Below are 12,579 nucleotides of genomic sequence, written 5' to 3'. Positions count from 1 at the left end.
TCACCCTTGCCCTCTTCACAGCAGGTCAACAGTTCCTGCACACACACACAAACACACACACTTTTCAGTACTCAAACTACATTTTTAACTTGTCGTGTCTGACCTTTCTCTGACAGCGATCACCCAAAATGCACTGCATCTAATTCCCCAGTGGCTTGGTGGCTCTGACACCCACAGGCTGTTCTCAGATCAGTAAACTAGCGCAAGCAGCTTGACTCTTGGAAAGCATTACATTAGCGCGGGTCAGTGACCAGCCATTCCAAGCAGCTTGGCGTTCTCGCAGTGGAAAAACACCTGACATTTCAACCCTGTCAGAGAAAACTGACCCATCGCAGTACTTGCGATGTCTTTAGTGTTGAAGTGCTGCATATTCAACCTTTGTCTTGAGATGTAATGTCGCTGCATATTAACTAGGAAGGGTGGTTGATGATGATACTGATGCACTAGTTCTAATCTTTTCTATTAATAGACGTGATGTACAATACTGCAGAATGCATTGGACTGAAAGTGAATGTAAATATAATGTAAATACAAATAACGGTCAAACATCTTGTTTTTAGGGCGTGTGTGTGGCTTATCTAACCTTGAGCAGGAGCTGGTACTTGGTGATTCTCTGCACAGGCTTGATCAAATATGAGGAGATGGAGTTGGCCAGCCGATGCCTCTGCTGAATCTCCTGTTACCAAAAGGAAACAACAACCAGAGTTAGGAGGGTGAAATTCATTTCCTGTTCTAGTGATACTGCTGCTGTCGCTGGCGGTTTTAAGGCCCAAGATGGCGACTCACGTCAAAGTAAGGCCCAGCGTGCTCCAGGATCAGCTGGGTGGAGTCTGGTTTGTTCTTGCAGTAGTTCACGTACATCTGGAACTTGTCCGCCTGTGACAGGAAAAGTGCACGGTAAGTGATTACTCAAAGAACGCAAGTCTTCTGGAAATGACTGAAGACTCTAAGATGTCTACCTCAATACAGAGATGACTTAGATGCAAAACTAGTGCCCTCCCATAGTTTATGCAAGCACACAGTTGTTCATTGTCATGCTACTTAATATGGAAATAATATCCTTGAATAGCTATCTATTGAGGTTTAATCATATGGATTCAAGTCACTGCTGAAAATAAACTATATTATCTCATTGACAGACCAAAAGCATAGACAATTCAGTTCTCACGTGCACCCAGACTTACCCAGGTTACAAAGCAATGGCCTACGTCTTCTGGAAGCTGTTCATATTTCTCAAGCTCTTTGAGGAATATACTAGAAATGAGGGGAAAAAAAGTGGGTCACACACAGTGAACACGCTATGAAAACACAAGAGACGCAGGGTGGACATCCATCCATAAAGGAAACATAATGAAGAGGCAGAGGACATTGAATAAATACACACCCAAAACAAACAAACAAATACGCATTAAAGAACGGGGGGTGGGGGTGGGGGGTGTAAGGTCAACTCACTTGTGGTGGAACTCATAGAGGTCCTGCATGTTGCCAAAGATGATGTGCTCTTTGTTGACGATCCCTGGTGGGATCTCTTCGACGCCACTGGTCATCTCCCACAGGTATGTCTGACATGGGCAACAAACAGACCAAAACAACAACGCTTCAGACACTACTTTTATGAAATCTTTAATTTCCCCTTAGAATGCTTTAGGTTCATTCGATTTAAATTCACTGAAAACGTCTGCAGACACGCGTTAATAAATTAGCAACAAATGGCAGTGGTGTCAGAAACAAATGGCAGTGGTGTCAACGTTTCAGTCGGATAAACATATTCCAGCTCTCCACTCAAAACTCTCTGCTAGAAGATGCTAACAGGTGAGGTACTCACATCCATGCACTCTCTCAAGTCTCTCACGTAGGCCTTCTCCGTCTGAATCAGTTCAGCCATGATGAACCTGTACGGAACAAAACAATGAAAAATGATTCATCTTCCACCTTTTGATCGCAAATCCAAAGCCACTGTTACCAAGACATCCACTTATTCACCAGCGGACTCTATGTGTGGACCAAAAGGCCTCCCATCTGCTAGACGCTTCCAACACAACAAAGACAAGGCTGTCAGTTGAATCATGACCTTCTGTTACCATCTCTTCCAAAACTCTGAAGAGATTTTGTTTTTGTTATTCCAAAAGTGTTGCAATGATAAATCATGTACGGACGGTCATGTCTCTCTTTGCATGTGTTCTCCAGGTACAGGTATAATATATGCTATTTTATCACAGCCTCCCAGAAATAGCTGAACATGCAACTGAGGCCTATATTGGAGGAGTTTTAGCCAACTACAGTCCATGATGGCAGACTCATCAGGTGTTAGCCAGGAGACTTCTGTCTGGACAGCTGTATGAAGAACTGAGTAGGGGTGGGTGACAAGTCAGAATATGGAATACAGAACATTCTAGAATATGATGGGGAGCCAGAAAACAGCTTCTCTGTGTGTGTGTGTGTGTGTGTGTATGTGTGTGTGTGTGTGTGTGTGTGTGTGTGCGTGTGTGTGTGTGTGTGTGTGTGTGTAGGAGGACGCTGAAAGTGGGAGCACACGTACTCCTTCCTGCGGGCCGACTTGCGCTTCTCCTCGTTGAGCTCGTGGGCGGCGTCCCTCAGCTTGACCTCTGACCCTGGAGCGCTGGCGGGGATGATGTCCAGCTGCAGGTCTTTGCTCTGAACAGGAGGAGAGTGAGGGGGGGGCAGGACAGGACAACAAGGAAGAAAGATCAGTAACAATCAACATCACAATGAATCAACATTAGCCAGGCACTGCATATATCCAATCTGAAACAGTAGAAGCTTAAACGTGGATGTCCTTTTTCATAAGCTTTGGTCTGTCATATCCTGATCTCATCCTCATCAAATCCACCCCCCAGGCTTGTTCCGTGTCTCCCTCACAGCCGGGTAATGGGAAATACACTAATACGGTCTGGCCAAATTCCCTTTCCACAAAAGACAGCAGCTGGGTGGACAGCGGGATTCAGGTTACGAACAGAATCGTCATGATTGGAGTGCCTCAGTGCTCTTAAATGGGAGTCTATTTATTGATATCAATCTACTCAAACTATTACATCAATCTACTTCTTCATCTGGTTCGATTTACTTCCCTCGTTCCCCACCCGGGCTACATATCAGTCTTTCCACCAGTCCACTGTGAGACTGTGCTGTTAGAACTGTAGGAAACACCCCTACGCTAAAAGTCACACCTGGGCAAGAGCAACCTGAACCTGGGGCAGAAGTGTATCAGCTGTGGGCCGACTTTAAATGATCCAAGCAGTACATCCTGCGCGCGCATTAACAGAACGCATTCATGTAAAAAAAAAAAAGAACACATCCTCAGCTGTGCGGACACTCACGGCCTTGTTGGAGTCGGAGACGATGCCCAGGGCCTTCTCCAGGGACGTGCGGTACTTGTCCATGCGGAGCGAGAAGTCCCGGTAGCGCTTGTCCACCGCCGTAACCCATTTCTTGATCTCGGCGGCGTGGGAGTGGCCCTTGTCGCAGAAGCCGTCGGCCAGCTGGATCAGCAGCTTCACTCGCTCTTTGGTTTGCTGGGAGAAGAAAGGGTGGAGGGAGAGAACGAGGCAGAGAGAGAGAGAGAGAGAGAGAGAGAGAGAGAGAGAGAGAGAGAGATGGAGAGCAGAGAGGGTTGGAGAGCAGAGAGAGATGGAAGAGAGGCCAAAATGTCAAAAGGCAGTTCCCAAGTATAGTTGAAACAGGGATCATAAGTAGCACTGTGCCAGTGTATTGCTGAACATGGTGGAGAATGGTTTCCTACATGGCATATTCATGATATTGCTGATGATGTTATTGCTGGTAAATACTGATTTATGATCCTATCCTATGCAACAATTTGCACAGTTTCTTTATAAGCAATTACTTTTGGTATCATCTCCAAATTCATTTTGATGGAGTATAGTCATGCGAAGGACAGATACACACACCTGATGTCCCCACTAGCCCTCCAGGCTATGCGCTATGTACTTCTGTGGTTCGGGGCAGAAACCACCTCGGAAATCTAAGAAAAGCCGACACAGCGTAGCATCCCAAACACTACCGCCAAGACACCAGTGCCAACTGGACTGTTGGTGATGTTGGCAAAGTTTTCCCATGCTTTTTTTAAGGAGATTGCTTGTTAGGTTTTAGACCAAAACTCCATTACGCCACAATAATGCCAAATTGTGCAGTACGTTATATATGTATGGTGTTATTCTCACACAGCATGTTTCAGTCATTCAATCTAATCAGGGATTGAATAGTCTGAATCTGAATGTGCGTATAGACGCGTGTTTGAACATTGGCGGGCACCTTGGCTGTAATGTGGAAGTCCTCATGCTCCTTCAGCAGCTCTTGTGTGTGGTGAATGCTGGAGCCGGTCGAGGTGTGTGTGGACAGGTAGAACTCGCCTGTGTCGTGAATCCACTCCAACGCCTAAAAACACACACATACACACACACAGAGACACACAGACACACACACACAGAGACATACAGACACACACACACACACACACAAACACAGACAGACACAGATGGACAGTTGGATTAGTTTAAGTGACAAATGTTCAGTGGGAGTTTCTTGGATGGCAACTGAAGTTGATTCAACCAGACCCTCCAACAACCAGTAAACAATGATGTCATTCTGTGTAATGCACACACATTCCCACCAGGGGGCAAATGGAGGATGGTGTCTGTTCCAATGGAGGCTACATACATACATACATAGCTCCAGACATGTACACACTAGCTTGCTTTCTTGCTTAATCCCTCACCTCACACACACTGTCTAACACACACACACACACACACACGTCTGAGAGCGTGTGGAGACAGCAGTAATTTCCCTAATGATAATGTCTCTTGTGCTGCATGACAGAGGGCAATTAAGAAGTGCAGAGGAGTTCAGTGTTTGCCAATCTGTGGTTTCAGCTGTTGAAAAAACCCACACTGTGGGGGAGAGAATGTGCCTAAGAGATGCAGTGTGTGTTTGCATTCCTGTAAACTGCTGAAAATAAATTGCTTGCGTGTGTGTGTGTGTGTGTGTGTGTGTGTGTGTGTGTGTGTGTGTGTGTGTGTGTGTGCCTGCATGCTGAACCGTTTGTGTACATGCCCCTATTTTGACCTCTCTCTGTATGTATCCTGTACAGGAGACAGAACACAGTGATATAAATATGTAAACATGCCTTGTGTGTGTGTGTGTGTGTGTGTGTGTGCGTGCGTTATGCAATGCTAACCTGCTTGGCGCTGCGTTCAAACACCACGTACTGCTGACACTGATCCAGCCTCCTCTTCCTCATTGTCCAGAAGTGAAGAACCCGGTTCTCTCTCTGCAGCAGCTCGTTCAGGATGTCTACACACACACACACACACACACACACACGCGCGCGCGCGCACACACACACACACACACACACACACGACATTCACATTTTCGATGAGTGCTTATGAAAAGATCACGCGACAGCTTGACGTCTCATTTTGAATCAAAGTGGCATGTGGACATGAAAGCAGCAGAGATCAGAGGCAGGGACCCCTTTCAGACGCACGCTGAAAAAGCCACTGAGGCCGTCCACTCTGTGTGAAGCCATAGGGGTACATTAGTCAGCCAGACACCCGTCAAACACATCGACTGATTGATTTCTCTCCGTGCCTTTTCTCACATGCCAATGAGAGGGAGGAAGAGCAGGATGAGAGGGAGGAAGAGCAGGATGAGAGTGTACAGTACCTGGCCTCTAATTACACTCATCACTCATCTGCTCTTGTTCCTGAAATGAACAGCAGATATTTAACATAACTCAGGGCAGGGGATGGTTAAAGGCTTGTGTGTTTTCACTATAGAGTGTGTGTGTGTGTGTGTGTGTGTGTGTGTGTGTGTGTGTTTTGAGCTTTGTGTGTGGACGTCAGATGAGGGCCTTGCCAGAGAGTGGCACAGTGATGGATTTCTCCTGTGGGGAGTGTGTGTGTATATATATATTCTTTTTTTCTTTTAATGACTTGAGCGTCTTAAAACGGTAAGTGGAGCAGGCCTCAACAGCCTGTGCAGTAGAACAGACAGGAACACACACACACACATCCCATCACAGAGCAATGCAGCCTTATTGGAACAGGGTAGGGAGGACGACACACACACACAAATAAAGTGGGCTGAAGAGGGCTTAAGTGGGCCAGGCACTGTGATGAGCTGCTGCTTACTTTGGGAGTACAGCACAGAGAGAGAGAGAGAGAGAGAGAGAGAGAGAGAGAGAGAGAAGACAGAAGAGAGGAGCCACTAGAGGTCTCCTGGTGGACACGGTTTGTAAATGAACGCTGAAACAGGATGACAACAAGGGTAAACAACCATCTCCAGTGAAGGAAGAGGAGACCAAACATGGTGTGTGTGTGTGTGTGTGTGTGTGTGTGTGTGTGTGTGTGTGTGTGTGTGTGTGTGTGTGTGTGCGCGTGTACATGTGGGGTGGTACTCACTTTTGACCTGCTGCTCGGGCGCTTTGACGTGGCTCATCAGGCCCGGCATGTTCACGCTGTTCCGGTGCATGTACTTGAGGAACACGTCTGCGTTCCTCCTGGCCAGCGTACACGCCTGTAAGAACCCCAGTCTGGTCAGCTCATGTGCGCACCACTGGACTTAACATACTGCCGCTAAAACTCAGCCCTGTTTGTAAAGACTGCTATGTGTTCGCTCACTGTCCACCTATGTTGTGGCTTCCTGTTCTCCTATATGATGTTTGTTTTTTAAAAGTGAATTATTCAAGGTGCTTCTGTAATACATCTGTATACCCAACGTGCTATTATTACAGTTAATCTACTGTGATTTTGGCCATTAACTAACCTAATGCAATGGCCTCTTCTTTATAGTGATGAATTAAGTTGTTTCATGCCGTCTTAGACCTTGAGGAAGTTCTCCTTCAGCTCCAGGTGTTTGCTGATCGTGTGTGTGTGTGTGTGTTAATGCTATAAGTAATAAACTGTGGAGTTCATGTTAAGTGCAGCCTGCTGTTGACGCTGTGGTTGTTTACCTTAAGGAAGGCCTCCTTCTGCTCCAGGTGTTTGCTGATCATGGGGGTGACATGGTCAGTCTCACAGTTGGGCCCCAGCTTGTCAGCACCTCCGCACCAGTCCTCCTCACGCTTGTACTCCTGCTCCAGGCTCTCCAGCACACTGCACACCTACACACACACACGCAGACAGGCACACCACAACCCTTTACATTTCCAGAACATTCTCAGAAAATAATGTAAAAAACTTCACATGATCTGTAACCTGCACTATTGCAATAAGAGATACATGACTGCACACACTCCACACACCTTTTTTTTCTCCATAGCAAACTGGCCATAGGAACTACATATCCCATCATGCACTGCCCTGTCACTAACCCACAACTTCTGTTTAATCCCACCACACCCTACCCGCCATCCTACTGTGCGCTCGCCTCCATCTCCATGGCAACAGGCCTGCTCTCCCCCCTCCTTCCCTCCCTCCCTCCCTCACCTGTTCGGAGGTCTTGTAGAAGGCCACGGAGGCGTTGACCAGCTTGAGGCGGTCCTCCATCTTGAGCATGAGCTGCTGCCAGTGTGAGGCCACGTTCTCGGCGCAGTCGCGGATCATGTCCATGTCGTAGTGGTTGGCCTGCAGCAGCGCCTCGGCCTTCTGCTGCACCTGCAGCGCACTCTGGTGCGTCTTCTACAGGAGAGACAGAGAGAGAGAGAGAGAGATAATCAGTCATAGAAAAGAATAAAATAAGCGATAGAGTGGAGTGGAGGAGAGGAGGATGAGGACAGAGGGAGATATTCAGATAGAAAAGAACAGGCAAGTGTGTGAGGGGATTGAGTGGAGAGGAGGAATGAGAGAGGCACAATCAGACAGAAGAAGAAACAGAAGAGTAGGGGGAATTAAGTGGAGGTGAGCAGGATGATGATGTAGGAGGGAGAGAGAGATGATCAACACAGAGAGGAAGAAGAAGAGGAAGAGCATGAGGAGGAGGGAGGGAGAGAGAGAGAGGGTCACAGAAAGAAGCATGCTGTAGTTAGAGTCTCAAACACAAGGGGAAAGAAGACAAAAAAAGGACAGGGGAGATCCTGACAATGACGAGATCACAGAGACACGATGAGGGACTTAGTAAAGGGAGAGAGAATAAGAGAGAGAGAGAGAGATGGATGGAGAGGGAGAAAGACTGGGAGCACTATAAAAAGAGAGAGCACACAACTTTTACGACAAGTACACCTATAAAGAGATAAAGAGAAAAAAGCCCTTTATTCCTGTGTGAATCTGTCTCTAAGACCCTTTTGTCAGGGGGTACAGTCCGGTTGATTCGCTCACAGTAGCCAATCTAACGTGCCCGCAATCTCAATGGGCTCTTGATAGCTGCTGGCAATCTCCTTTGGCAACAGTGTGAAGGCGGCCTTTCAGGCCAGCCCAGGAGCCTTCACAAGGGGAACACCTTTGTCTCTTTCTCTTAAAGTGCTTCCAAAGTGGCTGGAAAAGAGGCTTGCTGTCCACCAGCTGGGGCCTATAGTAACCGAGTGACCTGTACTAGGCTTTAGAGGACCGGGGGCAAAGTATATGGTTTTATAGAGGACTCCTCAAAGGAACACATGGCGACCGAATGCTTCTTTAAGATTTCACGGTAAAGGTTAACGGCCGGTGTTAAGCAGACACTTTTATCCAAAGCATCTTGGAAAGGCATCCTGCAGTGGTCGGGAAATCAAACCCGGGTCGACCGTTTATAAGGTACAAACCGACACCCAATTTAAGGCAGCATTACGGAGGTTTGGTCTAAACATAGTGAGCTAATTACCTACACCATATTGGACAGACAAAGACAGAAGAGGAAGATAAGATAGAACAACAAAGAGAGAGGGTAGAAAAGGGTGAAAGGGTAACAGAGAGGTGGAGGAAAGACAGGAGATGCTGCGGGGAGGGGAGGAGGAGAGGAGGGGAGGAGGAGGAGGAGGGCGGCCTCACCTCGATGGCGTGTTGGAACTGCTCGTGCTCTCTCTGCAGCTGCTCGGCCTCCTGCAGGGAGCTGGCTGTGATGAGCCCCGCGTTCAGCATCGACTCGCCGTTTCTGATCCAGCCTAGGACCTGGTGGTTGGCCACACACACACACACACCACACACCACACACACACACACACACACACACACACACACACACACACACACACACACACACACACACACACACACACACACACACGATTGTTAGAGCGGACCTTGAACTTCACAAGTGCAAAAGTGTGTGTGGTCTGTACGAGGTGCTTCATTAGACTGTGCCAGTGGCTGCCCTCTGGCCATCCCCACAGAAACAGAACTCATCAGCAGGTCTCTTGGCCACCTCAGAGGTGTGTGTGTGTGTACTACACGTTTCGGACACCTCAGAGGAGTGTGTGGGCTAAATGTTTCAGCCACCTCAGAGGAGTGTGTGTGCTACACGGTGTCGTGTGTGTGCTCTTAGCCTGTAGATAGTGTTGCAGAATCTAGCTTGAAGGTGTGTGTTTGTGTGTGTTCATGTATGTGTGTTTGTTATGTGTTTACACATGCGTGTGTGACAGGTGAATGACGGGTGCATGTGGGTTTGTGTGTATCCATCCATGTGTATGGGAGTCAGTTTTCACCTCCTTGCTAGACTTCAGCCTGCAGGTGGCGTAGTTGCACACACTGTGCCATGTGTCGGCAGTTTTGCTTTAAGAGGTGAGTGTGTTTGTTTGCCTGTTTGACCTCGACCTGCAGGCGGCATAGTTGCACACACTGCTCCAAGTGTGGGCAGTGCTGATCTAAGGGGTGAGTGAGTGTTTTTGGTGTGTTTGACCTCGGCCTGCAGGTGGCACAGTTGGCTGGTGCTGCTCTAAGTGATGAGTGTTTTAGCTTGTGTGTGTGTGTGTGTGTGCGTGTGTTTACCTGTTTGACCTCGGTCTGCAGGTGGCATAGTTGCACACACGTTTCCAGGTGTCGGTGGTGCTGCTCTAAGTGACAAGTGTTTTAGTTTGTGTGTGTGTGTGTGTGTGTGTGTGTGTGTGTGTGTGCGTGTGTGTTTACCTGTTTGACCTCGGCCTGCAGGTGGCGTAGCTGCACACACTGCTCCAGGTGGCGGCGGTGCTGCTCGGCGGCCACGTCCAGCTCCTGCTGCTTCTCGTGCAGGAACTCCAGCAGGTCCTGCACACGCGTGGCCATGTCCACATCCCTGTCACACAACAGCTCCACTCCTACACACGGGGAGAGGGGGATAGAGAGGGAGCAGTGGGAGAGGGAGAAAGACACGGGAGAGAGGGGGATAGAGAGGGAGCAGTGGGAGAGGGAAAAACACATGGGGAGAGAGGGGGATAGAGAGGGAGCAGTGGGAGAGGGAGAAACACACGGGGAGAGAGGGGGATAGAGAGGGAGCAGTGGGAGAGGGAAAAACACAGAAGGATAGGGGTAAGAAAGGTGGGAAAGATGGGTAAGAAGAGAAAAAGGAGGTGAATAAAGGGGTAGAGAAAGGAAGATGGCGGAGAGAAGACAGGCAGAAACGCATATGGATGAGAACCAAGATGGTGGGGCGATAAGAAGGATAAAATGGAACATGAGAGGGGAGGGGGGCGATGAGAAAACATGGACAGCAGGAGAGTTGGAGGGAACAGGGGGAATGAAGTGGAGGGGAGAGAAAGAAAACAAGAACGAGAGAACACTCCTTTAGGAAGCTGTCAGCACATTCTTATACACAGCCTTGGCCAACACACACACGGGGCCTTGCCGGCTCGGTTACATGATCAAACCGTCGGCCATGTCACACTAATTTCCCTCCTCCACCCGCCCTGCCATTTTCTCACACACTCATCCGCCTGCGTCATGTGGTAACAGATGGATCTGACAAACACGGGGGAATGAATCAGTTCTCTTTTTTTCCCCCTGTCTTTTCTCCCTTTCTTCCCTCTTCTGTTCATTCCATCACTCCATCTGCACGGCTGCTGGGTGTGTGCTGTTGGGTGTGAAGCCTGGCTGCAGGATCAGCAGAGGCATTACACATAATCTAGGTGTGCACGTGTACAGACAGGGTAGGAGGGTATGAGAGCCAGCGTGTGTGTGTGTGTGTGTGTGTGTGTGTGTGTGTGTGTGTGTGTGTGTGTGTGTGTGTAAAGAGTGAATGGTAACAATAATTGCAAAGGTGAGGTGTAGGTTTGTATAGGTGGTATATGTGTGTGAGTATGTGTGTGTGTGTGTGTGTGTGTGTGTGTGTGTGTGTGTGTGTGTGTGTGTGTGTATATGTGTGAGTGTGTGTGTGTGTGTGTGTGTGTGTGAGAGTGTATGTGTGAATGGGATTGTGCAGGTTTTTAGGGGAGTGGATTATACCCTGCAATCCCCTATCTGCTGTGGAGGCACTAAAGCCTCCGCCTTCCTCCTGTCACCTTAACACCACTCACTGCTGACAGCAGCTTTACCCCTCGTCTCTCAACCTCTTCTCACACACACACACACACACACACACACACACTAACACACACAGCAGTCTCACTGAAAGATTGACATGAGGAGACACTGAATGTGATCATGCACACACACACACACACACGTCTCACTGAAAGATTGACATGAGGAGACACTGAATGTGATCATGCACACACACACGTCTCACTGAAAGATTGACATGAGGAGACACTGAATGTGATGCGCACACACACACACACTTTAGAATCATAAGCTCCACATCCTCGTAGCTCCTCGCCAGGCAAGACCCACACTCCCAGCATGCCCTCCCTCCCCGTGTCCCCAGCACCCTGCTCCCCCGTGTGGGCTGGAGCGGCTCCAGACTGCCCTGGGTGCTCCTGGCTAATGACCCTCCCAGTGGACGGGGCTCTGACAGGGAGGCCAGAGGGGGCCGCGGCCGGATGAATTATGCATGGCAGTGGGAGAATGAACAGGGAGCTGCTGGATGGGTAATACTGGAGATATTGAGATGCCTGGCAGTCTGTCCTTGGGGTAGATGTGACTCACCTAAGGCTGCCGTGGCAGTAAGGAATTGTTTTTGTGTGTGTGTGTGTGTGTGTGTGTGTGCTCAAACCAGAGGAAAGTAATTGGTATATTGCAGTAGCTCTCACCAACAGAGTGTAATTAATTGTGTGGAATAATTGTGGATGACGTATGCTTACATTTGCTTGAGTATGTGAGTGAGTGAGGTGAGTGTGAATATGTGTGTGTGTGTGTGTGTGTGTGTGTGTGTGTGTGTGTGTGTGTGTGTGTGTGTGTGTGTGTGTGTGTGTATATAAACACTTACCGGAGGCCTGCACCTCGTTGACGTACTGCAGCAGCTCCTGGCCCTGGTGGATGACGTCGAAGGTGAGGTTGTTCATGGTGAGGGCCTTGTCTGCGTGGTGCTGCAGCCTCTGCTCCGCCAGCGTCAGGTCCTCCGTGTCGAAGTCACTCATCTGCTGGGACAGCTCCTCGTTCCACGACTCAAGGTCCGAGATGATCTACAGAGGGAACGAGGTGGGAGATTAAACACACACACAAACACTACTTGTTGCCTTTTCAAATCACACACACACACACACACACACACACACACACACACACGCTACTCGTTGCGCTTTCCAGTCCCACAGGGAGGTTAAAACACATACAAACT

General features: G+C 48.7%; 1 protein-coding gene across 3 annotated transcripts in view; it reads right to left on the bottom strand.

Annotated features, from left to right (window-relative positions):
• Positions 1-12,579, bottom strand: part of trioa (trio Rho guanine nucleotide exchange factor a) — a 105,431-nt gene that overhangs the window by 22,603 nt on the left and 70,249 nt on the right. For all 3 annotated transcript variants that reach the window (XM_031586749.2, XM_031586750.2, XM_031586751.2), the window contains 16 exons: positions 12,229-12,424; positions 10,017-10,183; positions 8,943-9,062; positions 7,470-7,661; positions 6,995-7,144; positions 6,444-6,558; positions 5,216-5,331; positions 4,291-4,413; positions 3,339-3,533; positions 2,540-2,655; positions 1,826-1,892; positions 1,453-1,562; positions 1,185-1,254; positions 787-876; positions 584-676; positions 1-35 (listed from right to left, as the gene is read on the bottom strand). The exon at positions 1-35 is cut by the window's left edge and continues 77 nt beyond it. In XM_031586749.2, coding sequence (XP_031442609.1) covers positions 1-35; positions 584-676; positions 787-876; positions 1,185-1,254; positions 1,453-1,562; positions 1,826-1,892; positions 2,540-2,655; positions 3,339-3,533; positions 4,291-4,413; positions 5,216-5,331; positions 6,444-6,558; positions 6,995-7,144; positions 7,470-7,661; positions 8,943-9,062; positions 10,017-10,183; positions 12,229-12,424 — 1,955 coding nt within the window. The remainder of the gene's footprint in view (positions 36-583; positions 677-786; positions 877-1,184; positions 1,255-1,452; positions 1,563-1,825; positions 1,893-2,539; positions 2,656-3,338; positions 3,534-4,290; positions 4,414-5,215; positions 5,332-6,443; positions 6,559-6,994; positions 7,145-7,469; positions 7,662-8,942; positions 9,063-10,016; positions 10,184-12,228; positions 12,425-12,579) is intronic.

Source organism: Clupea harengus, chromosome 19 (genome assembly GCF_900700415.2).
Source record: "Clupea harengus chromosome 19, Ch_v2.0.2, whole genome shotgun sequence".
Taxonomy (NCBI): domain Eukaryota; kingdom Metazoa; phylum Chordata; class Actinopteri; order Clupeiformes; family Clupeidae; genus Clupea; species Clupea harengus.
This window is presented reverse-complemented; position numbering and strand designations above follow the sequence as displayed.